This window comes from Strigops habroptila, chromosome 2 (genome assembly GCF_004027225.2).
Source record: "Strigops habroptila isolate Jane chromosome 2, bStrHab1.2.pri, whole genome shotgun sequence".
In the NCBI taxonomy this organism is placed as follows: Eukaryota; Metazoa; Chordata; class Aves; order Psittaciformes; family Psittacidae; genus Strigops; species Strigops habroptila.
In genome coordinates this window covers 110,034,024-110,057,768 of record NC_044278.2, presented here as the reverse complement: position 1 = coordinate 110,057,768, position 23,745 = coordinate 110,034,024, and the positions used below count along the sequence as shown (strand labels likewise).

Here is a 23,745-nt window from a genome sequence, read left to right as displayed (position 1 = left end):
TGTTAGTTTCACATATTGTGGAAAGTAGCAACGATAAGGTAATTTAGAGATACTTGCAAGACATTGTCTATCCTCGGTTAAGACATTAAAATTATTTCCATTTGACTATTAAAAGGAACAAAAATGCTTTGAAAAGAACAAAAATACAGTAATGTGCTAAAATTGTTGGTGCTTACATTAAATCAAAAAGTTGCAAGCATTTTTAGGACACAGAATTGAGAAAGTGAATTGCAATTGCTTCACCATGGTGACTTCTGTTCTCAGTTACCTGTTCTTTCCCTGAGTAGTGACTACATTAAATCAATAATATCTATGGACTTGGGTTCACTAAATCTGATGAAGTAAGATATATTGACTCCAGTAAGTTTGGATATAACAGTGATTTTGTATATGTAAAATCTAATATTACCACTTTAAAAGGCAGTTCGACTTTCCCATTTTCTCGTTTCTGCTCATAATTTTGGGACCTTGTAATTACTGTTGGCTAGAATACTAAAAAAATAAAAAATTGAGCCGATTTGCTGTGTACACTCATTCAGGGATTACATATCGCAGATTTTGATACATACAGATTTCAACAGGAAAAATGTGAGTCTCTTCATATTCAATCATACTTCGTATTAATTTCCTCTATGTTAATAAAAAGCAATCAATATTATCTTTCAAGTTATCTTAATTTCATTACACTAGCAAAACATACTTCAAATGTCACTGCATTGTAGGGAAGAGGAAGAGGAAGAAATAACCCTTCATTTCTAAGAGGACTTTTTTAATACCAAGGATTGCATCCAAAATATGTCTGTTCATCTCCTTAATGAATTTCTTTGTACTAGTTTGGAATAATTTTCTTTGAGCATGCAAATATCCACAGTGTGTTTTAAGAAAAGTCAAAGTTATTAAAAACCTGAAATCCTCTTCTTTAATCCTTGTTAATAATTGTATAAATGCAGTGTTCTGATAATCCTCGAAAGAGGGTATTAAGACACATACATTTTGTAAGATGAAAGCTGCAATGATGAGTTCCTCACCTGTACAAAACACCCTCACTACCTTGAACACAGATTTACTGAATTTTAAACTGGCACTTCATCCCTGTTTCAGCAAGCATCCTCTGCAGATTTAATGATCAGAAACATCCTCCTGATGCACGCTGGGAGATATGGCTGCAGGGTTCAGACCACAGCGGACACCGTGTCAGATGAGACAGAGCTACTTGTTAGGGGTGAGTATGCTTGTAGTACCACCTGAAAACACAATCACCAGAAACTATTGTACCAGGAAATTTAAATGTGAGGGCTGCAGGGCCATCTCTGCTATGCATTAATCTTCAGATTTTATACTAATAAAAACATTTGTGATTAACTTACTGTCTTTGAAAGCAGTTTCACCATACACTGACCTGCAGACATGGCATTGAGAAATGAAGGACAGTTCATTAGTGGACATACAGTATTAAGAGAGATAATAGCACAAAAGGTATACCAGATTAGTTAAAATGTAGACAATTAGCATTAACATGCTAAGGGAGGTATGGTGAGTTCTGTGCTTTTTTATGTGATTCTTTTCATTTCATCTTATGGTCAAGCGATTCTCTCAGGCTTAACAGTTTAGGGATATTCATTCTCTTCCTAAGAGGAGGGACCATGCAGTGTTTTGATGATATATATATCATGGATATATGATATAGATATATATAAAATGATATATATGAACAATGAACAAAAAGCCCTGTAATATGACAGGGATTTAGGGTTTTTTCACACATGAAATTGTCACCACCAAATTTTGACTGTATCAACTTTAGACCCAGTCCTGCAATCTGTTAAATTGCTTTACCTGTCATTTAACATTCTTGATTATGCACAGGAATAGAGAGTCATTGTCCTGCAGGATCACAGATCAGATCTGGGACACCAACTAGCTTACAATAAGCAAGAAAGCTTACAATAAAGGAGAGCATTAGCACCATAATGCGCATTCCATTATAGCAGAGTATTTCTGCATTCTGCTTGTGCGTGTGTGCATGCACACGTGTGTTCAGTGCCTGATGGGACTTGAGGACTTAAAGTCCACTTACTGGCATTACAACTGGTGGGTCCTGCAATGTCAAGATAGATGGGTCCCTGCCAGGTAGCACAGCTGGGTAGGCTTGCTGTGGATTATACGTTTTGTGAAAAAATAAATCAAGGTAAATATTTTACTAACATTTGAAAAACTCGAGATTAAAAAAAAAATCAAAACCATTTAGAGATTATAATATTTAAAAAATACTTCTTCTACCACATTCCACCTTATATTTAGATTTGATATGTCCATATCCATCAATTTTAGGACAAATATGTGCTTTAAATTTAAAGAATGTTTCTGGCTGACCGTAGGGCTCTTCACATTTTGGTGAAAGTAGCTGTTAAAAAATTCCATGAAGTCACTTTGAAGACCATCAAATTTCTGTGAGCTATGGCACTATTGGGATAGTGGTATTCAGTTGCCTCAACACAGGCATGTAACATGATTTCAGCTGCCTTATGAAATCTGATTCATCCTTGTGCGTTATGCAAGACCTTATGTGTTACCTTTACCTCTCTCAGACAGGAGCTGGAGGCTCTATGGAGAGGCAAGGGAATCTCAACTTTAATGCTTACTATTAGCTAGGACACTGCAAATGGGCTGCAGGATTATTTTTTAAAAAATACAGGTTATATAAATGAGTTCGTTGAATTTGATGTAGAAAATAAATGCTGCTCTGAGGAAGAGGTTTGAGATTAAAAACAAAGGGTGTTGTAAGAAGGATCAGAATGTATGTATGTGGGTGTCTCATTACCGTGCCACCTTGCTGATGAAATGAAAACTATAACTGCTTCATAATGGAACTTACTTAAATTCTTGTTTCTACGATTGGATAGTTATAGGATACAGTAAGAAATGTTTGCATCTCTTTCACAAAATGCTTTGTACTGTGTGACTGCTTTTGTCCTAATGTAAAATTCAGTTTTCATGAAATTATAGGATACGGTCGGTTTGCTGAAGTAGTTAATTTCCTTAAGATATCTGTAAAACTTATGCAAATAAGGGCAATAAGATCTTACAGTGTCATTATTTCTGCCACTAAAAAATGGGTTTGGTTTGTATTGCAGAAAGTTTAATGCACATTCAGTACAGAGTTGCTAATGATTACTCTTTATAGGCTTCAGCATTTTAAAAATCAAAAATATTTAGGAGAATTTAATCTATCTCTTCTTACACTGTTACAGGCATTTCATTTTCATTTCAGTATCTAATACTTTTTTCTCCCCCTATCTCAGTATATAGATTGCACTCAGTAGTCTGCAGTTTGACACTGCGTGATGCTTCCAGATTGCAGCACCTTTCAAGTTTGTTTAGGTTTAGGTTTTGGAGGTACTGGACTTTACTTAGGAAGAGAGACCAGCAGCAGCAGCAATTTCCATAAATATTTCAATAAACTCTGAAGAATTCCACCTGACAGAGGAAATCATCATCTGTGAAGAAAACAAATTGCCACTACGCAGTAAAGTCTGAAATCCAAAGTTATATTATTCTTTCTTTCCAGTATAGTTTCTAGGTAGAATAATTTCATTTTATGCATATTACAAAATGTCTTCATGTTTTAAATGTTGCAGCACATGGCCAATCTGAGATAGCAGAAGCTTTGTTATGGACTCTTAGAAGTACTAATATAGTCAAAGTTGCAGTACATGCTTGTTCTGACCTTACTCTCTCTCCTTTTTGCCTCTGCAGAAAATGCCAGTCCGGAATGCTGATAATGTCATACCAGTATACAACAGCATTTCAATCATTAGTTATATTGTAAGGTTCACCTGGTATTTTTAATATATCATTGTAAATTTTACTCTAAAAGTATTCTGCTTACACCATTTCTACAGAAAATAAATCGGATATACAGAATAAATTAAAATAATCTAATTTTCTCTCCTTTAGATAGTAATGAATATCAGAATTACTCCTATTAGCAAACTGACTAAATTTGTACTGAATTGTGTGTTCAACTGGTGCATTATTTTTAAGTCAAAGGACAGATTTCTAGAACTTTATTACAATTGGCTTGAAAGACAACTAGGACTTGCTGCAGCATCTTCAGCTGGAGGAAAGAGAAACAAACTCTTTGCATACTCCTGTTGCATATAACTTACATGCTGATATTCAGCAGACATTCACCACTTCATTTTCAAGCAACTGCAATGTCGCAGTATCAGTTACTGTGGACAACACATGGAGTATTCTTAAGCCATATTTATCTTTTTGAAACCATTCTTGCTGGTCACTCTATTGGAATATCCCTCAAATATATGCCAAGGAACTGTGTCACTATTTTTGCCTTTGTTCTTTGCTCTGCATCGTACAGTAGAAGTTAAATTACAAAAATGTCACCAGTGAAAGGCAACTTAAAGAACAGAGAATGAATCCAAGTAAATCCAATTATTTTGAGTCTAATTACTTACAAGAAGGTAATTAGTGGTGTAAGAAGATTTCTGAATTTGCTGAATATATATGTGTGTGTCTGTGCGTGTGTGAACAACAAAAGAAATTAAGGCAGTAGCCAGTTTCTGTTCTGCAACTTTCTACACTGGGTTATAGATTTTTTTAAAACCATTTTCCATTTTCAAACCATGTTCAAGTTCACTACCTCATAGTTCACAATTTTAGGTAAATTGCAGTGAAATACATGTCTAAAGTTATTTCCATTATTATTATTGTTATTTAATGACTCTCAGGAATACTTCAGAACTCTATATGAGAGTATACTGCATATCATGATTGGTCAAAACCAAGATTCAAGTCCTGTCTGCATCTACTAACCAAAACAAAACCTAAATACTTTTCTAAGTGCTTTGAAAATGTGATTATGTATATTAAAGTTAGAAACAACTTTTTAATGGCCCGTATTAATTTCTCTGCTCCTTAAAGGCTGTTTTTCCAGCCCAAGGTATTTATTTTTACGTTTCTATTTAATTTTTCTAACGCTACAAGTAATGTGGATTTCATTAGGAAGAGATGTTCTGCTGGCAGCTGGACCTGTCAGGCAGTACATTAGCTTTCCAGCTTAAGTGTCTTGCATTTTAATCTTGGAATGGGTTGTGAATGAGAAGTATATCAGAAGTCTCATGCTAGTCAGAAATGACCTTCAGAGATCTGCTGTCATGACATACCTGACATCATCTGTTTATATTCAGGTAGGCTACAACCTAACTTGCAAAAGCATTTTCTCTCCAAACTACAGTTCTACAAAATTCTTTACAATTCATCATCACAAGTTGTTCTTATTATTAGCTACCTAAAAAAATTAGTCACAATCTTTTATTCACCCATGTGAGATCCAACATTGCCTCTAGCTCCTTGACTCTGTGGAAGTCCCCAGAGAGGTCCTGTACTCTCTGAATAAGGGTAGAATGAGAGAGAGGATCCAGCTCAAAGGCCAGGATAGATTTAAGGCAGAAGAGGCAGTGCCAACAACTTACAACTTAGCTCAGTAACTGCAGTGCTCATCTCTGAGGTAGGATATCTCTTTTTAGCTGTCTCAGACGCAGTCTCTGCGTCACAGTTGTCTCTCCTCAAGGGCATGCTATACCTGGAGGCAGTACATTAGGTAGGATCAAGATGTGTTCAACCCTCTTTTTGAGGCAGAGTAGCTAGGAGCACAGAAGTCAGAAGACATTGAGAACTTAATTGTGTAGGGCAGAAGTTAGGGTATCTCCAGCAACCTGAATATTTGCTTCTTCCACTGAGTTTACTAGTGCCCAAAAAGTGAGCATAGTCCTCGGGGAACCACTGTCAGCAGCTGAAGCTAATACACTGAAGTGTGTATTGGGAAAAGGAAAAGTTAAATAGCAGGCATGGGCCCTCTGCCGTATTTGCCCTCCAGCAGCGAAATGACGCAGATAGTGGAAAAGCCTTAAATGCTGCCATAAGATTTTCTGGATAACAGTCATCAGAGCTCATAGCATCAGCAGAAGACATATAGGGCGGGCTGATGCAGCTCAAGGACATGCAGAAGAGAAGAAAGCTTTTCACATAGGGTGGCAACTATTCTGGCACGAGGCCTGCACAAATGTGCTGCTTCAGTGGAATCCCATAACAGGAGTTAAGTATGTCTGATAGTCAAAGAAATAGTTTTAGTGGAGTGAGTGAATATAAATAAATAAATAAATAAATAAATAAATAAAGTCACAGCTATGGACTCACATTCCTGACACCCAAGCCATTGCCTGGTTTCACTTCTGTTTGCTCACCCAGGGAAAATATGTACAGAATAGCTGTTTGCCATGCAAACAAGCATGTTTACAGGAGAATATAGATAGTCGCTACATAGTCAGCAAATGTTTTCCCCAGCACATAAAGTCATCAGCCATTTAAGAAAAAAAATTGATTTATGTTTTTTATGAATGTCATTCCTGTTCCTGACATTAGTCCAAGAATAGTTTCCCCATGTCACATGCTTTACCTGGCTACCAGCCTTTATTTATCCACACAGACCTTCAGCTTTCACTGAATACTAAATGGCAGAAAAGCAGAATAGCAGAATGTTTCAGCTTGGCTGGTTTTCCATCTATCATTGGCACAGCAGTAGTCGAGCTGTCTCTATACTTATTTTTCACAAAGAAGTGTTTACTAAAACAGAATGCTCTAATACAAGATAAATATGCATGTCATGTTCTGACACTAATATGTGATCACAGACATGGTTACCAAACATCCAAGGACCAGCCAGGAGACCTGCATCTCACAGATGTCTCAGGTGATCTTGTAGTCAGCAATATGTCAGGTTTCCTCAAGACAATGCCTCCTTGGTGAGTTAATTTGGTTTTTTAAAGCCTGTCTTCCAAAAAGGGCTTATTATATTCTTATTTCCCCATTATTTTGTAGAATTTTGAAGCAATCTGTGCATTCAGATTGTCATTACAGAGGATATTTTCGTGATCCTGTCCTTCTACGATGTTTCACTGTAAAGACATTTAAAGCACCAAATACTCTGTCATAAGAAAGGTTGACACTGTGAAGGGTCTAACCAGTATTACCTTATGTGGTCTAATCAACTACATTACATAAAGGTCAACAGTGCTTTTCACTTTGTGTTTATTTAATTCATCAGTACAAAATCTGTTACTCATAGACAGGGAGATTTTGAAGAACACCAGCAGAACTTGAGCTAAGAGCAGAAAGCTACTTCTTACATTCACTTTTGGCAGAAAGTATTCCTTTGCTCTTGAAACGCACAGTTTCTAATGAGCTCATTTAAATCATTGGTTTGCCATAGGCTGCAGTAAGGAAAAGCATGAGTATAATATCTCCTACAAAAACCAGTTCTTTTAAATTCCTTGCTCTTTCTTCTACAAGTTTGGAGGGATGGCTTAGGAAAGCATCTGTACAGTTCAGCAAAGAAAAATAGTTTGAGTCGGGAATGTCACATGAGAGTCTAAGATGTTTTCACAAACATGAGTGTGAGGCTCCCTGTAGGCTGTTAAGAGTAGAGATCCCTTTTACCTGCACTGAGGTGAGTAGTACTTCTGTTGCAGCAGCGTTTTCTGAGAACAGCAGTCTTGCAGATTAGAGGATCACTGCAAAATTTACCATGATACTATTATCTAACGTGGTTGGGACAGTGCTTCAAACATTTAGAACTGACTGCGTGATTTTTCCTAGATAAATCTGTATATTGTTAGTGATGATAGTGGCACCACAAACACCAGTGTAGGTTATTTTTCACAGTTACTGCTTTCCTGCATCTCATTTGTTTTTGGGTTCATCAGGTCCGAGTTAGAAATAGAAGGTTGTGAAGTTAAAGGATTTTTTTTTATATCTGTGAAAGCTTCAGTGCCTAATCAATGGTACCAAGTATCCAGTATTTTAATACTTATTTAATCAAATGAAAGATTTTTATCATAATTACTGGGTTCCATAACTTTAAGTCATCAAATGAACTCCATGACTGGAAACATCCTGTTTGTAAATTACTCTTGCAAAGCTGGTTTACAATACATTATAGCCAAAAGAGTGAGCAGCATTGATTGCAAACTATTCAAACAGATGCTGCATTAAACATTGCCTTGAACCAGTGTATGGATCAGCCACCTCACCTCCAAATTACCAAACTTTCTTTCAGATTGATCCACTTGTTCTACTTACAGCCTTATCTCTGGTTTTGCAAAGGAGCAAAAGGTACTAGTCCCAAAATTACTTATTCAGTGTTTGATTTACTGCAGTGTAAACAGTGTAAACTGTAACTTGCAGGAAAGGTTGACACGACAAGGTAACTAAGTCTGTGAGAGCATAGCAAAGAAAAAGACTACTAGCTTTTTGCAAGGGAACTAAAGTAATGCAGTAGCCAAGCAGTTTGTTCATTTTTTTAATTTGAGGTGCTAACAAACAAAAAGAGCCATCTTCTGTAATAAAAAGAGGTCAAATAAAAATACAGAAAAATTATTTCTGCGTGTTTCCTTGTATTCAGTGATCATGTAAAAGACTTTCAGCACATCTAGTACTTTTAGTATTTATTTTATTACTATATTTATATAAGTTATTTCATATATTACATATAAATCATAAATATTGTTTAGGAGATAGATAGATAAATAATTTAGTGGTCTTAGTCCTGTTACATCGACCTATGCTCTCTAAGCATTAATGCAGTTAATTTTGTTTCAGATACTGTCTCATTGGGCTATACTTAAGGTTTTTAGTAGATTTAGATGCCAGATATTTTCTGGGTGTTTTAGTGATAGTTTGCTCACTGCAGTTTGCTCTTATTATCCTTTACACTCTTACTGCTCAAAATGTGTTTTCTATTGTTACAGATGTCAATAGACTTTGTGCTTTTCTAGAGGACGAAAAGATAATGTCCAGTCTTCTTAATTCTCTGCGTCTTCTGGAAATTTATTAGAATGTACAAAGCTAATTAAAATCCTTTGAGCCATACAAATATTAGTACAACATTCGTGGCAGAAAGATTCCTTAAAATAAGCTAAATATCAACTTTCTTCTAGGATGTACAACAGGTATTGCAAGACTGTGCACTAAAAGCTAACCAAATTCACTGTACATACCTACCGTAAGTAAAATGAACTTTAAGATCAAACAGCTACCTGGAAGCATTAAGATCTTGAAATGGAGCAGAGAACAGTCCTGTAGTGTGAAGGGATGAAAGCCTATGTGACTACAATCTGTGGGTTAAGAGTACACATTTTGTGGTGTAAAAATAAAAAAGAGGTTAAAGCTATTCATCTTGTAGACTGACAAAACTACCAGTCTAAGCAAGAAATCCACTCTCATGATATATTTTTGGAGAAGTAATGTTTCTTCTGAACTTCACTGACCTGGAGCAAATGTAACGCAGGAACTGCTGGTCAGGTTGACCACACTGCTCCTTTCAGTTGTGATATTGCCAATAAAACTTAAAGACAAGCACTTGAGTTTAAAGGCCATCAAACATAACATTATTAAGTGGAACGTAAACAAGGTCAGCAGATTCTTGCTGGTCCTTGAAATTACATTTGAGCTGTAGCAAAGGCCAGGAAGATGCCCTAAGCACAGACCCCATTAATTTGACTCGCAGAATATGTCCATAACAGTTAACTGCTCCCTGAGACCTATAGGTACAGCAGAGTTCCCATCCACACAGCTACATTCTCAGTCCCCAACCCTTCCGAGAACAGGATAGGCATGACATACTGCCTGTTAGGATGTGCCCCAGCCCAGGGTAATTGATTAAATGTGCAAGGCATTGGCAGAGAGAGTCAGAACTGCACAGGGTCAAAATTACAATAGGAACTGGCTGACAACATAATAGCCAGTGCTAGAGTTCAGATCTGTGCTTTAACCCTTTTCAGTATATCGGTATAGCTGAGACATTTACAATATTGGAAGATAGTATATTCCTGTAGATAGAGCATCAGCCCTCTAACTTACAGGCTCCACACCAAAACATTTCAAGCAATCTTATCTTGTAACAGGACCTTTTTTATAATATCTTCAGTGGTGTGAAAGGGAGAGAGATTCAAATCTTTAAAAATCTGTGGGGTTTTCTAGGAGTTTGAAAAAGAGCCTTTGTTCCATCTAAGAAACTTTTTAGAAACATCAACTTAACTCATATCTGTAACTTCAGTCAAAAAAGTACCTAGAAACAAGTACAAAATGCAAATCAGATGCGATGTTCACAAACTCAGTGCCTGAAAGAGACCAATGTAGTTCTGGGAGCGCTGATGCCCACACTGTGACTGCAAAGAGTAAAGGAGGTAGCAGGGACCAGAATTGGGACATCTGGCAAGTGATGCCCTGTAATGCTAAAGGTAGTCAGCAGGACCTGCCAGTGAAAGAGACATGTCTAAAACTCAGGCTCTTGCTCTGTCAGGAACCTGCTAGTTGTGTCATTCACAATGCAATTCATAGGCTACTGGTGCTTTTTCTCCTGAGGTGGAATTTCGGTTCGTGTTTGCTCCACTGTCCATCCATTTTGTGTCAAGTCACAACTGCCACTACACAAAGATCCAGCTCAGAGGTTCCGGACTGCAGTCTGGCAGCTCACAACACTCAGCAGCTCACAACACTCAGCAGCTCTCTAAGTTGCCTTGCCCAAATCCCCTATTTTTAGGTTTGTACAAGGCAGAGAAGTTATCAGGGCAAAGGAGCAAAACGTATGTACCATGAAAGGCCTTCTCAGGCAGGACATCATGGATTTCTCCTGACCCTCATTCCTTGAATGAGTCAAGACTGTTCAAGCTATAACATCAATATCTTCTCTTTCTTACCTTCCAACGCTGAGTCTAACCTCCATGTCTATCCTGCTGCTGGTTGGGGTATAACCTCCCCATCTGCCCAGGACCCTTATGTAGCTATCCTACAGAGAATACTCAGGTACACCACACATGGAGGGACTGGGGATACAATATATCCACTAAAGCCATATAGTGCCTATCAATCACATTTACTATACATTGAACTTTCTTTCCATACTCTTGTTCCCCTCCATGTGCAAACACATCATCTGCCATAGGTGGGCACATCAAAAGGGTTTATGCAACAACAGTCAAGTTCCTGTTTTACCAAGCACCCTTTCAGTTATTCTGAAGTTACTGCCTCTTTCTCTTTTTTTCTCGACCTCGTATCTTCTTGATAACAAGTCAGTACACTTTGTAATTCAGAAAGCAAAATCTTCAGGTCAAGAAATCTGTGTTCTTGAACTTTTACATTTCAAGCTTCTTAGTTGTTTGGTAAAAATAAGAATTAACCTGGTCAGGCAGCAGTGGAGTAACACACCTTCTGCAGCACGCATTCTGGGATTCACAGGAAAGGGCACTGCCTCTCTGAATGGCTATTGCCATTATTGGTAATCATCTTTCAAGAACTTTCACATTAACATTGCACCATGGCAGGTAATCTAAAGGACCTCTCAGGATGATGATTCCAACAATAGAAAGACACATAAAACAAGTTTGCCAAAATGCAGTCATGCATGTCCTGAAATGAAGTATCAATCTATGGAATTGCTCTGAAGGAAGGTAACTGAATAATATCCTTGATGCTGGGTTTCCAGTGCTCTGAGAGCCACATAAGAGCCTATTGCAGCCCCAAATGTCTTCTCTATGAAGGTCGACTGCCCTGTAGTGCATTTATGACCAGTCATTTTCTGTGTAGTTTCCAGAGAAGCATTTGAGCAAACTGTGCATTTATTCCTCAATTGGCTATTCTCAAATAAAAATTGTTTTAGAGATCCTGAACAATAACACAGCCCTTGGGAGAAAAGCTTCTCTGCATTAGCCGTCCGGCTGACACCATGAATGATTCCATCCAAGCATAAAATTTAATGAGATTTCTACAAAAATGAGTGACATCTGCATAGCACTCAGGTCCTGGCTATCTGTCATACATTTGTCATCACTGAGGCTTTTGTCCTTTATTAATCTGCTTTCAAGAACGCCTGCTGTTGGAAATGAAAATGCTTTTTAGCAGTCATCCTGCAGACTGTGTCAGAGCACACATCTCAGAAAGCATAATGACACATTGTCGTGCCTAGGAATGCATTTAAAAGGTTTAAAAAACATGAGAGAACTCTGAAAACAAAATGTATTGAGAATTTAACAGGAGATGTCTGTGTATTTTTACATCCTTTAATATAAGCAAGATGCTTGTTCTTTTGCCTATAATACAGTGGCTAGAAACTCTTTAACGACATTTGGTGTGAATGGGAAAAATATTGTTGCAGAGGAAAAGTAAAAAAATATTTCCCTTTAATTTTGTTTGTGCTTGGGACCAAGATATAATTCTGGGCCTAGGGCTCCAACCCAGTAAAAGCATCTGATTGTATCAAGATCCCAGCTTTCCTTTAAACTTTCCCTCATGGCTACAAATAAAAATTTCACTAATATTTTCCTACATCAACAGATAGCCTGAAACAATAGATGATGGAGATTGAAGATCACCCTATTTTATTAAATTAGCCCCAGGACTTGCTATTCTGAGATGAAGGCCTGACCTGGTGCTTCCTATGGAAGAACAGCAAACACTTGGCAGGAAGGCAGGAGTGCAGAGGACATGTTTTCTCCCGGGAAGAAAAGCAAGACATTTCAACTGCAAATGAAGATGGGAATCCAGAAGGCCAAAAGTCACAAGGTGTCCAAGGGCACCTACAGCAGCAACATCAAGTCTGATAGCACTCAAAACAAGGGAGGAGGAGAGATTCCCAGTACCGAAGCTGTTCACCACCACCTGTGGAAGTGGAAAACCTTGTTTCCTGGGCTTCTGTGAAGCGATGGCAGTGTGTTATGGAGCCAGTTTTCTTCCATCAAACATCCATAATACTGGACTTTACTGAATTCCTTCCATTCCAGGAATGGAAGGAATTGAATCTCTTGAATTTCAAACATTGATTTGTCTTTTTGTTGTTGTTGTTATTTCTAAATGCCATACATTTCCAACATTTTAATGTCAATTAATTGTTTGTAGATCATTGCCAAGCAGAGGCAAGTGAATAGTGTAAATTGCTTTCTTGTTTAAAGGACTCAATGTCTCTTTCACTTCTGAAGCTATTGAGCCCAACTATTACAAAACTGATCATACTGCTATCATAGTTTGTGTAAACATGCTTTTGTTGAAAGTTTATCAGAGGAAATACAAAGCTGCTTGCAGCTGCAAATTACAAAAAAACCACAGCAACTAAAAATGTTTCAGTAAATGGGGATTTTTAGCCTTCGCTTTTCAGATAAATTTGTTTCTACTCATAGAGTAAGGATTTTAGCTAGCAAAAGATTTGATTGCATGAAGTAACACTAAAATATAATAATGCTGAGCTCAGTAATGCAGAAATCCTGGCTACAACTACACCAGACCTGAGTTTTTGCCACCCTGATCTGCAGGTGCTGAGCTCTGATAGTTCAGCAAGTGAGACTGCACCACTCACCACAGGTTATGGCAATGGAGGTATCCAAAGGGCCTGCTCCATTAGAGCTCGTGCTACATGCAAGCAGCATTGGGCTTCTTTGGGCTTCTGCAAAAGTGTAGCAGCAGTTGCTTTCTATTGTTAAAGTTGTTTCCGTCATCACCTTTCCTGCAGTTCCATTCTGGGAGAAAGTTTCCGGTAGTGCATTTCTGATTTCACAGTCCACCATCTATGTAGAAGCAGAAGCAAAACTTCAGCCTTCAACAACAGGAGGATGGAAAAGAATCAGAAGGATTTTGGATGTCAAGAAAATCCAGAGTTTTCATAAATAATTGTAGCTATTAATAATACTATCATTTTACAGAAGTATTAAATCCTGCCCTGCAGTACTTATATAAGCTTTTAAGTAAAAGAAACCAGAAGAAAGATGTTTATTGTGCATTTACCCATGACAGAGATGCACATTTTCCCCTAAACATCTGGTTACAACTGTGGAAGAGGATCATGAACCAGGAGAACCTTGCCACTGATTTAGTTTGGCAAGTGCAAATGGGTGATGTTTTCTAACACCAGTAATATCAATATCAGGAAGAATTAAAGAAGAAAATTGGGGTGGGAATGGGACATTATAGCCACGTTTTTCTTTGCAAAGTCATGTTTGTTACCAGAGGCCTCACTAATTGGATGAGTCACATGGACTGCACAAATGACGATTAGCATATTCTCATTTGGTTCAGCTAAGTGGAATAAATAATCCTTTAATTTCTCTAAAGGTGTTGTGGGATTTTTTGTTTGTTTCTAATGGACCCATAGTAATAATCAGCCTTCAAAATATTTGGGTCTGGGTTTTGTTTTGTTTTAAATGGCTTTAAATCAAATAGTTAAATCAAAACAGCTGTACTTCCAGCAGGATAGTAATTCAGGAGGTTTCCCTGAATGAGTGAATTTGAGAAGAAGGATGAATGCAGTATTCTTGATTCAGTTATTAGCAATAGTATTGTTCTTCAAGAAGCAATCTGCCTGTGCTTTTTTTTGATCGCTATTTGTCTTTCCTGCTGACAAGGAAATGCTGAAAATCTTCATGCAAAGAGAAGATGTGATTGCAGCTGTTCAGTCTAACCTGGATGCTTCTTAAAGTTGCTAATTTTTTTCCTTTAATTTCAGGTTCAGAACAATTATAATGGAGGATTGGAAGATTTTTTTGTTTGGTTGGTTTTTTAATCTGTTTCTATTTCTATTTCTTCCACTGTCGCTCTGACAAGTTAATTGATACTCATCCTCACATTTAAACAGTAGAAACAATCACAGTTTACCAGCAGAAATCATGGAAATGAGGTACCTTCATGATGTAGTTGTGTGCATTTTAACCCTTGTATTTCATGGATATCGAACTCCACGGGGTCCCTACAGAATGCATCTCCTCTATTATTGCTGCTTGTCTGCAATGATGGTGTAGTCTGTTTGATTATTCCACTTTATTTCTAGGTCCTCCTGGTCCCCCAGGGGTTGTAATAGTGGAGGAAATTACAGACACAACAGCAACACTCTCCTGGAGTCCTGGGGCAGACAATCACAGCCCTATCTCCCTCTACAACCTGCAAGCACGCAGTCCATTTTCTCTTGGCTGGCAGACTGTAAAAACAGGTGAGAAAAACTTTCAAACAGAACAACTAAACTGTTCAAAACTCCTGCTCATCACAGTAATAACCACTGGCAACTGCAGGGACAGATACTCTTAAGAGAACAATGACAAATTAAAAGCACTGGTGTTTTTTTTCCTATCTTTTTTCATTCCTTTTTATGTTACTTAGCAACAGCTCTGAAAGGACAACACAAAGATACCTGCTATGATGCATCTGTGAATAAGCAAAAAACTCTCCTGTATATTCTTCAATCTGTGTCTTTTCAGGAGTACCACAGTGCCAAAAACCTAGCTGTGATTTCTGACATATTAGATCCTTGATGTTTATCATTTCTAATGCCAATATTGTATCCCAGAGCCCACTTGCCATTGAGACTCTGCATGTGAGCCTCAGATTTCTGAGTGACCTGCACATTTCTTTACTGTCTGCAGTTCCAGATGTGATAAGCGGTGACATGGAGTCTGCTATGGCTGTCGAACTGAACCCTTGGGTGGAGTATGAGTTCAGAGTTGTAGCAACCAACAAAATTGGGACTGGAGACCCAAGTACACCATCGCGAGTGATCAGAACCAACGAAGCAGGTAAGAAGAGGACAAAAAAGTTAATTTTCCGGGGCTATCAGAAACAAGAACTATTTAAATGTAATAGCCTATTCTCTTTTCCCTGGTACACATGTGTGTGTTCAGTAATCACTGTTCCAGGGTGATATTTTTGTAATGAGGAGCCAGTTTGTTTTAATGACAGGAATAATGTTTAATTTACAGAAATTTCAAATAAACCCATTCTCTGCTGTCTTACTCCATCCAGGCTGCCTTACTTTTCATCTTACACTTAAGCCATTGCTGCCTGCCCTGTGGCAGGCTTCCACTGCTCTTCAATTGTAGGCTGCTTCTCATTCTTTTCAAACAACTGCTTCCAAGCAGTCTCTCCCCGCTTATTCTTCAGAACTTCTCTCCTTGAAGGTGCACAGATTTTTTTTTCAGCAGCATAGGAAGGCCATGGGAAGCAGCTTAATATGAAATATCTTGCGCTCTAAGTGTTTCTTTGTCATGCACACTCTACCATGAACTGTTACTGCATTTAAAGGAATTTCATTGTATTTCTAACTGGGATGGTACTGTGAGAGCACAGGAAAAATGTTTTATATCCTATCTGGGTCTCTGGAAAATTGCAGTGGTCTCACAAAGTTTGGAATCATTATCAGTAACTTGGGCAGAATGAAGGGACAAAAAGAGGGATTGGAAATCTGAGAAAAATCCCTAGGCAGCTTGAGAAACACAGTTTAAGAGGCAGAAAGAGATATAGAAAGGGTTTGAACAAAGCCTCAGAAGAGACCTGCATCTCCGAAAACTTTCAGATTATTCTTTATTCGTCTTTGTTATTTAGGAGGCCTAGAAAGTTTTGATTTGACTTTGATGTTTCTTCAGATGAATAATTTGTAAGTATTTTGTTGATCATACCTAATAGAGAGTGCCACATTCAAAGATTCCACTTGAATTTGAAAGTATAATTGCTTTTGTAATTGTGAATATTTTGGACAAATAGAATCATAGAATCATAGAATAGTAAGGGTTGGAAAGGACCTTAAGATCATCTAGTTCCAACCCCCCTGCCATGGGCAGGGACACCTCGCACTAAACCACGTGGTCCAAGGCTCTGTCCAACCTGGCCTTGAACACCACCAGGGACGGAGCATTCACAACGTCCTTGGGCAACCCATTCCAGTGCTTCACCACCCTCACTGTAAAGAACTTCTTCCTTATATCTAATCTAAATTTCCCCTGTTTAAGTTTGAAGCCATTACCCCTTGTCCTGTTGCTACAGTCCCTAATGAAGAGTCCCTTCCCAGCATCCTTACAGGCCCGCTTCAGATACTGGAAGGCTGCTATGAGGTCTCCACACAGCCTTCTCTTCTCCAGGCTGAACAACCCCAACTCTCTCAGCCTGTCTTCATACGGGAGGTGCTCCAGCCCTCTTATCATCCTCGTGGCCCTCCTCTGGACTCGCTCCAACAGCTCCATGTCCTTTTTCTGTTGAGGACACCAGAACTGTACGCAGTACTCCAAGTGAGGTCTCACAAGAGCAGGGTAGAGGGGCAGAATCACCTCCTTCGACCTGCTGGTCATGCTTCTTTTGATGCAGCCCAGGATATGGTTGGCTTTCTGGGCTGCAAGTGCACACTGCCGGCTCATGTTAAGCTTCTCGTCAACCAACACCCCCAAGTCCTTTTCTGCAGGGCTGCTCTGAATCTCTTCTCCACCCAACCTGTAGCTGTGCCTGGGATTGCCCCGACCCAGGTGTAGGACCTTGCACTTGGCTTGGTTAAACTTCATAAGGTTGGCATTGGCCCACCTCACAAGTGTGTCAAGGTCCCTCTGGATAGCATCCCTTCCCTCCAGCATATCAACCAAACCACACATACAGCAGTTGTGTTGCACTCTGTCTTCTCATTAAGGCAGATTGTAAGAATTACAAGTAGCAATGCCAAAATGTGTCCACCTCTCTCATTCTGAAATAAAATTCTTACCTTTTATGATATGTTAATCTTGTGCCTCAGCACCATAGTTCAGCGGTCTGTGTATATGCCACACATAAGCATTCACAGCAGAATTTTCAGGCTGATTTTCTTAGACAGAACCACAGAATCAGCTGAAAAATCAGGGCTGGAAGGGATCTTGGGAGATCTCTAGTCCATCCTTCTGCTCAGAGCTGGGTAAACTGACTTCAGAGCAGATTGCTCAGGGCTTTGTCCAGTGGAGTCTTTGAAACCTGCAAGGAGGGAGATTGCACATCCTCTCTGGGCAACCTGAGCAGGCAGTTAACTAATCTCATTGTGATTTTTCTTTCAATATACCCAGCCAGAACTCCCCTTATATCAACCTATGACCACTGTCCCTTGCTCTCCCACTCTGCCACCCTGCGCCACTATGGAGACCCCATCTCTGTCTCCTCAGTGACCTCCCCATAGGCACTGGGAGCTACTGTTAGGTCCCCTGAAGCCATCTCTGCTCAAGACTGAACAAGCCCAACTTCCCTAGCCTGTTATCACAAGGCAAATGCTCCAGTCCCCCCATCCCAGTGGCCTCCTGTGAACTTCCTCTAGTTGATCAATGTCTTTCCCAATGTGGCAGCCAGAACTGGATGCAGTGTTTCAGATGAAGTCTAACAAACCTATCTATCTTCGGTTGTAGTAAGACTTTTTTTTTTTGCTTCCAACAACTGTGTAGTTGCTGGCTGATATTAAATTTCACTCTGCAATCACAGAACTGCACTAAAGTGATTTGATTCTTATTCACGCATGTGGAAGGTTGCTGTCTTTCCAACTACCCTTCTCATCTTCTGGAAGCTCCCCACAGTGTGAAAATCAGTAACTTTATAGCAGAAAACTTCAGATGCTATGCACTTTGTTCCATTAAGGAAAGGAGGAAATGAAAATGAAATAAAAAACACCAGCTACTTTCATCTCAAATGATTTTCAAAAACCCCTTTATTTCACCATCATTTTTCTTTGCTTGATTTTCTACCATATTTCATTGGCAGTGAAAATTCTGCTGGACCCAAATGTTTGAATGACTTTTCTATTTATTCAGGTGGTACATATCACATAGGACAAAAACATTCTGGAAGAAGTTTATCCTGTAATAGGTTGCACCACTGGGATTATGTTCTTTCACATATATGAATATGTTCCCTGTTTTTTAAAGGATGGTTCAGGATTTTAATCAGCCAGATGTATTTAAGATGTGAGCAAATGTTCTTCTCATAAACTGAGGTTTGAAAATGTCAGTCTTCCTCTAGCTGTCATGTTTTTTAAGTTTCCTCTTCTTGCCCAGTGTTTGCCAAACAAAGGCTGTATTTACTAAAACACACTCCTACAACACTAGTGAAAGCTGTCTTCATGCACATCCATTTTCAGCATTCCTTTGGACAATCACTGCAACTTCACCTCTGTAAAAATGAATTGATAAATAACAATAATGATCAGTAAAAAAAAAAATATAATCCTGGGGCAGACAAAGCATGCAATATACAGTGTATTTTCACTCAGTTATTTGTATTAATTTCTGTGTAATACTCCACTATTGCTGCTACCAGAAGGAATGGAGTCTTTAACTCAAGTAGCAATGATCTGTACTCCAGTACGTGGGGGTCCTCCTGATAAACAGCACTGTAGCTGATAACAGTACAGGTCTTGAATAATAAATCAGCAGCACATCAGTTCAAATAGGAAAAATGGCACACTACATGTTTACTTGCACTTTCAGCTTCCCAGTTAGGAATACCTTTTTGCTACCAGATTTACAGCTGCGCAGATGTCATGTTAGAAGGGAGCATTTTGTAGCATGACATTGAATTCCAGACAGCTGCCAGTAAAACAACTTAACAGCCTTCAGAGAAATTGAAGCTGAATTTATTTGGTGTGCCTGCTTAACACGGCATGGTACAGTAGAAGTCTGTTGCCATCACCTCAATTTCAAAAGACCTTTCTGTAAGAAAAGATTTGGTTTCTGTTTCAGTTCTGAATGGTTTTTGGTGTTGTGTTAGTTGTTGTTTTGTTTTGTTTTTAGAAAAAAGATAGATGCGATCTCACTTTTTTATTCTATAGAGGGAATGGGAAGATGGGAGTTACAAGAAGATATAACCTCCCAATTTGTTAGAACCTGCAAAGAGTTGGGAAGTCAGAACAATAACACAATGGACTCTGCTTTAAACAAAGAACCGTTAAAAAAAACCCAAATAAACAACAACTTGTTACACATATAGTTCTCTGAAAAATAGCGTGCTGCTTATAATTTTTATGGCACTCTTGGAATCCCGAAGGCTTCATAGAATCATAGAATCATGATCTGTTTTAGAAGAAACAGTCTTCTCCTGAAGAAAAAAACCGAAGCAGCCGCTTTTTCCTGACCTTCAGATATTCCTAAAGTGCAGATCCTGTTTAGCTCTGTCCTCAGAGATAGCTTTCAGTGACTCTGTGAATTAGCACTCAGTATAGTTTTCAGATGCCAAAATCAAAGAGACAGGAAAGCTAGTAATAGTTTTCATTGGATTTTGTACCTGGTTTTCCAAATTAGCACATTAATATCTGTCTTGGTGCACCCAGTGATTCATTATTTTTCAGAATGCTTCTAATACCAATGTTTATCTGAAGGCTTCAAGGGACAGTCTCTATTAACATGGGATCCAGTTCTAATATCATAGTTTTCAAGTTGTAAAAAACATGTATGTGAAAGGACATGTTTCAGAAGGAACATGGCATCAGCCTCTCTACTCATGACCCAGGCAGAGCAACCTGGCTAGTTTTAGTGATCATAGATGTGCCCCACAAGTGAAAAGAGGCAGGCTGCCCTTCACTGGATAAAATTCCAGAAATGTCAGTCTCCCAGCAGAGAAGGTGACTGTGTCTCATGCTTAGATAAGAGTTGAGGTCCCCCAGGCTGAATGATAGCTTTGTAGACAACCCACAGAGGCAGCAAATCTGTGATTCTGCTTCCATTATTTTATACTTAAATGGAAATTGACATCTTTAATTTAATGGCACAAGCTAATTTGGCTGGAGACTAAAGTCTTTTTCTCTCCCTACACCTCGCTTATTTTATAGCTTCTTCCCCAGTATGGGAACAACATTTCATATTAGTCCATTATCTAAAAATACCCGTGGAAACAATACTAGGGATGGTATAAGGAAATCAACAGAATAATAAGCAGGTTTCCACTTGCTTTAATTTTCTAATTAAACTCTAATCTTATTACTTAGTTCGTATTTAGTTAACATGATTGCTTTTCATAGCTACTTTCATCAGAATGGATAATACTGCAATTTTCTGGCACATCTAACTTTTAGCCAGCTGCTGCATTTCTGTCAGTTCTAGCCTTGATACATATTTTACAGGTCCACAAGGTGAAAAGAGCCAATAACATGAATTTAAACATGTCTGGCATTCCACTAAGGCAGTCGGTCATTTGAAGCCTGGGGGCAAAGCATCAATTACATTATCTATTCATGGGAAAACATGGGGAGAGAAAAATTGAGTAGAATCAAAGTTTAACCTGTTAATCATGCATGCAGACTTGATTTTACGAGGTAACAATGTAGTGCACTCTATTAGTAACAGGTTATACTCAGGCTTTATTTTTAATAAGTCCTTATTTTCCATTATGTCGCACTTACTCTCAGCTAGAATTTCTTCATAGCATAACAAGAAAGGCCCCTGTCCTGTGAAAAAAAAGGATACCTGTTTTAGACTGGCTTTGTTTTAGGGTTTCTCTGTTGCTGGGAGTGGTGTTCTGTTTGTTTGTGACCTGTATAAAAGAAGTTTCAGCTTTTCCCATTATCATAGGTATTTCTTGCTCTAAAAAAAAAAAAAAAAAAAAAATAATAACCTGCTGTATATGCGACATTTGGGCTACTAAAGCCTTTGTAGAAAATGTGCTTTTCCATAGAGAAAAACAAAGGAGAATATACCCATGACTGCATGGGTATCTTTAGAACCAATAGGCTACTAGCACATACTATTGGAGGCTCAAACTAATAAGCAGTATATATTGACAAAAAATCAAAATGTGTGTGATGCTAAAAGAATAACAGGAAAGCTAAGAAATTGGTTCTCTGGCATATATACCATAGCATTTGACATTTCAGTCCTGTATGTGATGATTTGGAGGCTATACAGACACAGATGACACATGACAGTATTATCAGTGGATAGAACTGAATTCTATCTATCTCCTACTAAACTACCAATATTAAAAACACGGATGAAATGAGAAAGGAAATGCAGAGCCTGAGACCATTTGTGGCATCCTTGTTTTTCAGTAGTTGAATACAGTTTATCATCCACTTCTGAGATGCTGGCTCATCTTACATTTCATTCCTGAACAGATGAGATGTGAAATGTTTTCTGGGAGGGTGTGAACTTGGGTGCTGGCCTTTCACACACTGAAAGGGTTTTCACTTAACATTTCTCTGTTTTCCAGATGTGTACTGCAGGAGTTACACATAGATAAACACACACATACACACACGTATATATAAAACCTATATAGAAAGGAAAAGAACTGAGAAGAAAATACTGATGAATGTGCTGTTGATTTGGTCCCCACATTAAGAAGTTCTGCAGCAAACCCTTTCCTCCCCAACCATACCTTATCCACAGCTAAGAGAGTTGGCTTTCAAACTGCGTTGTAGCTTAAAATCTGTATTTATAAGTAAAGTTTGGGGAAGATTTTGGAAGTGGTAGTTAATACCATGGCTATGAAACCATGAATATTTGGGGTAGATGCTAGCTTCCTTCCAGCGTTCCACCATGTCCAACATTTTGAATACTGCTCTCTGCTTGACAGTGTTTAAGCTGGTTCTAAAAGTTCCTTTCTCTTCACTCTGCACTTTTTGTTTTTTAATGAAAACTGTGGATTCTGGTAGGCTGTAAAGATGAGCTCATTCAAAGATTTTTGAGTACTCACTTTTGGGCAAAATATTGAAAACCATTAAATATTTAATTCTGACATTATAACAAATGAAACATAGCCATTTGTGTTTTAAAACCAGGTACAGTTTGAATTTTACACATAGGTGGCATTGTTGGCACTTTTCTGCACTTTATAACCACTGCTCCCATACACAAAGCCTTCAGCAATATTAGTTCTGTGCATACATTTTGTCCTAAACAAACATGATTTTCATGCATATTTAGCTTGTAATGATAAGATATGCGTGAATTATTAAACAACTGGCTGGAGCTTCATACACAAGCTTTACTTTTCCATATCACCTTTCCTTCATTTACAGTTTAAGCATATTGTTAAATGCTTCATAGGACTGCTGAGGGCCACATTCTTTGTGCCTGCTCTTAGAAAAACTTTTAAAGGTTTTTTTTTTTTGTTTGATTTAGGGAATATAAGTTTTAATAGTGTTTAATTTCACTTTCATTTTCAGTATATCACAGAAATTCCATGAAAATGTAAAAACAAAATTTAAAAAATCCCACTGTTTCTGTTCATATCAAACTCCTGGCAAAGTCATTTCAAGATTTTTTTTTTTGTCTCAAGTGGATGTTTCAACATCGACTTGTGCCGGCATGCACCATTACTTACTGTGAACTACATCTAGTAACCATGTCTTTCAGAACACAGGTTTTACTAACTATTTGTTGTTCTCATTACCGGAACAACAAAGAGACCTGGATTTTAACTCCCAACATTACCAGTGGATACAGAAACAAATGAAAAGAAGAGCTGACCTGATCACAAAGAGCTTATGGTCTAAGAATAAAATGGGAGACAAGTGAGAATAGGAGCTGGGGGCTTATGAGAAGGCTTTGATCAGAATTACAGGCATACGATCAAGCTAAGCATAGTCACATTTTACGATCCTAAGGACCAGTTTTAAGCCAAGGTGTGATTCATTTTCTATTTGGTGATGTTCTCTCATGTTCTGGTTAAATGAGACATACTAATACACAAAGAGCTCTTTGCTACTAATTGGGGTGTATTTATCCAGAAGAAACAACACTGAATTTCTCAGCTTTGATAAACATTAAAGAAAAGAGTTCCTAATGTCCTCATTCCTCAGGCTCAATGGATCCTGTCTAGGAGCCAAGTTTAGTCGTCATACTTGGGTGCAAGTGCATCTCCATGAGTGTCACTGCCGGGAATTAACAGCTTAAAGATTGGAAAGTTGCTAATTGCATGGCAATA

At 38.3% G+C, this 23,745-nt stretch overlaps 1 protein-coding gene across 6 annotated transcripts in view; it reads left to right on the top strand.

Annotated features, from left to right (window-relative positions):
• Positions 1-23,745, top strand: part of CNTN5 (contactin 5) — a 642,678-nt gene that overhangs the window by 590,471 nt on the left and 28,462 nt on the right. For 5 of the 6 annotated variants that reach the window (XM_030475688.1, XM_030475690.1, XM_030475689.1 and 2 more), the window contains 3 exons: positions 1,102-1,222; positions 14,891-15,049; positions 15,480-15,629. In XM_030475688.1, the coding sequence (XP_030331548.1) occupies positions 1,102-1,222; positions 14,891-15,049; positions 15,480-15,629 (430 nt within the window). The remainder of the gene's footprint in view (positions 1-1,101; positions 1,223-14,890; positions 15,050-15,479; positions 15,630-23,745) is intronic. The other variant, XM_030475691.1, reaches the window with a different exon arrangement.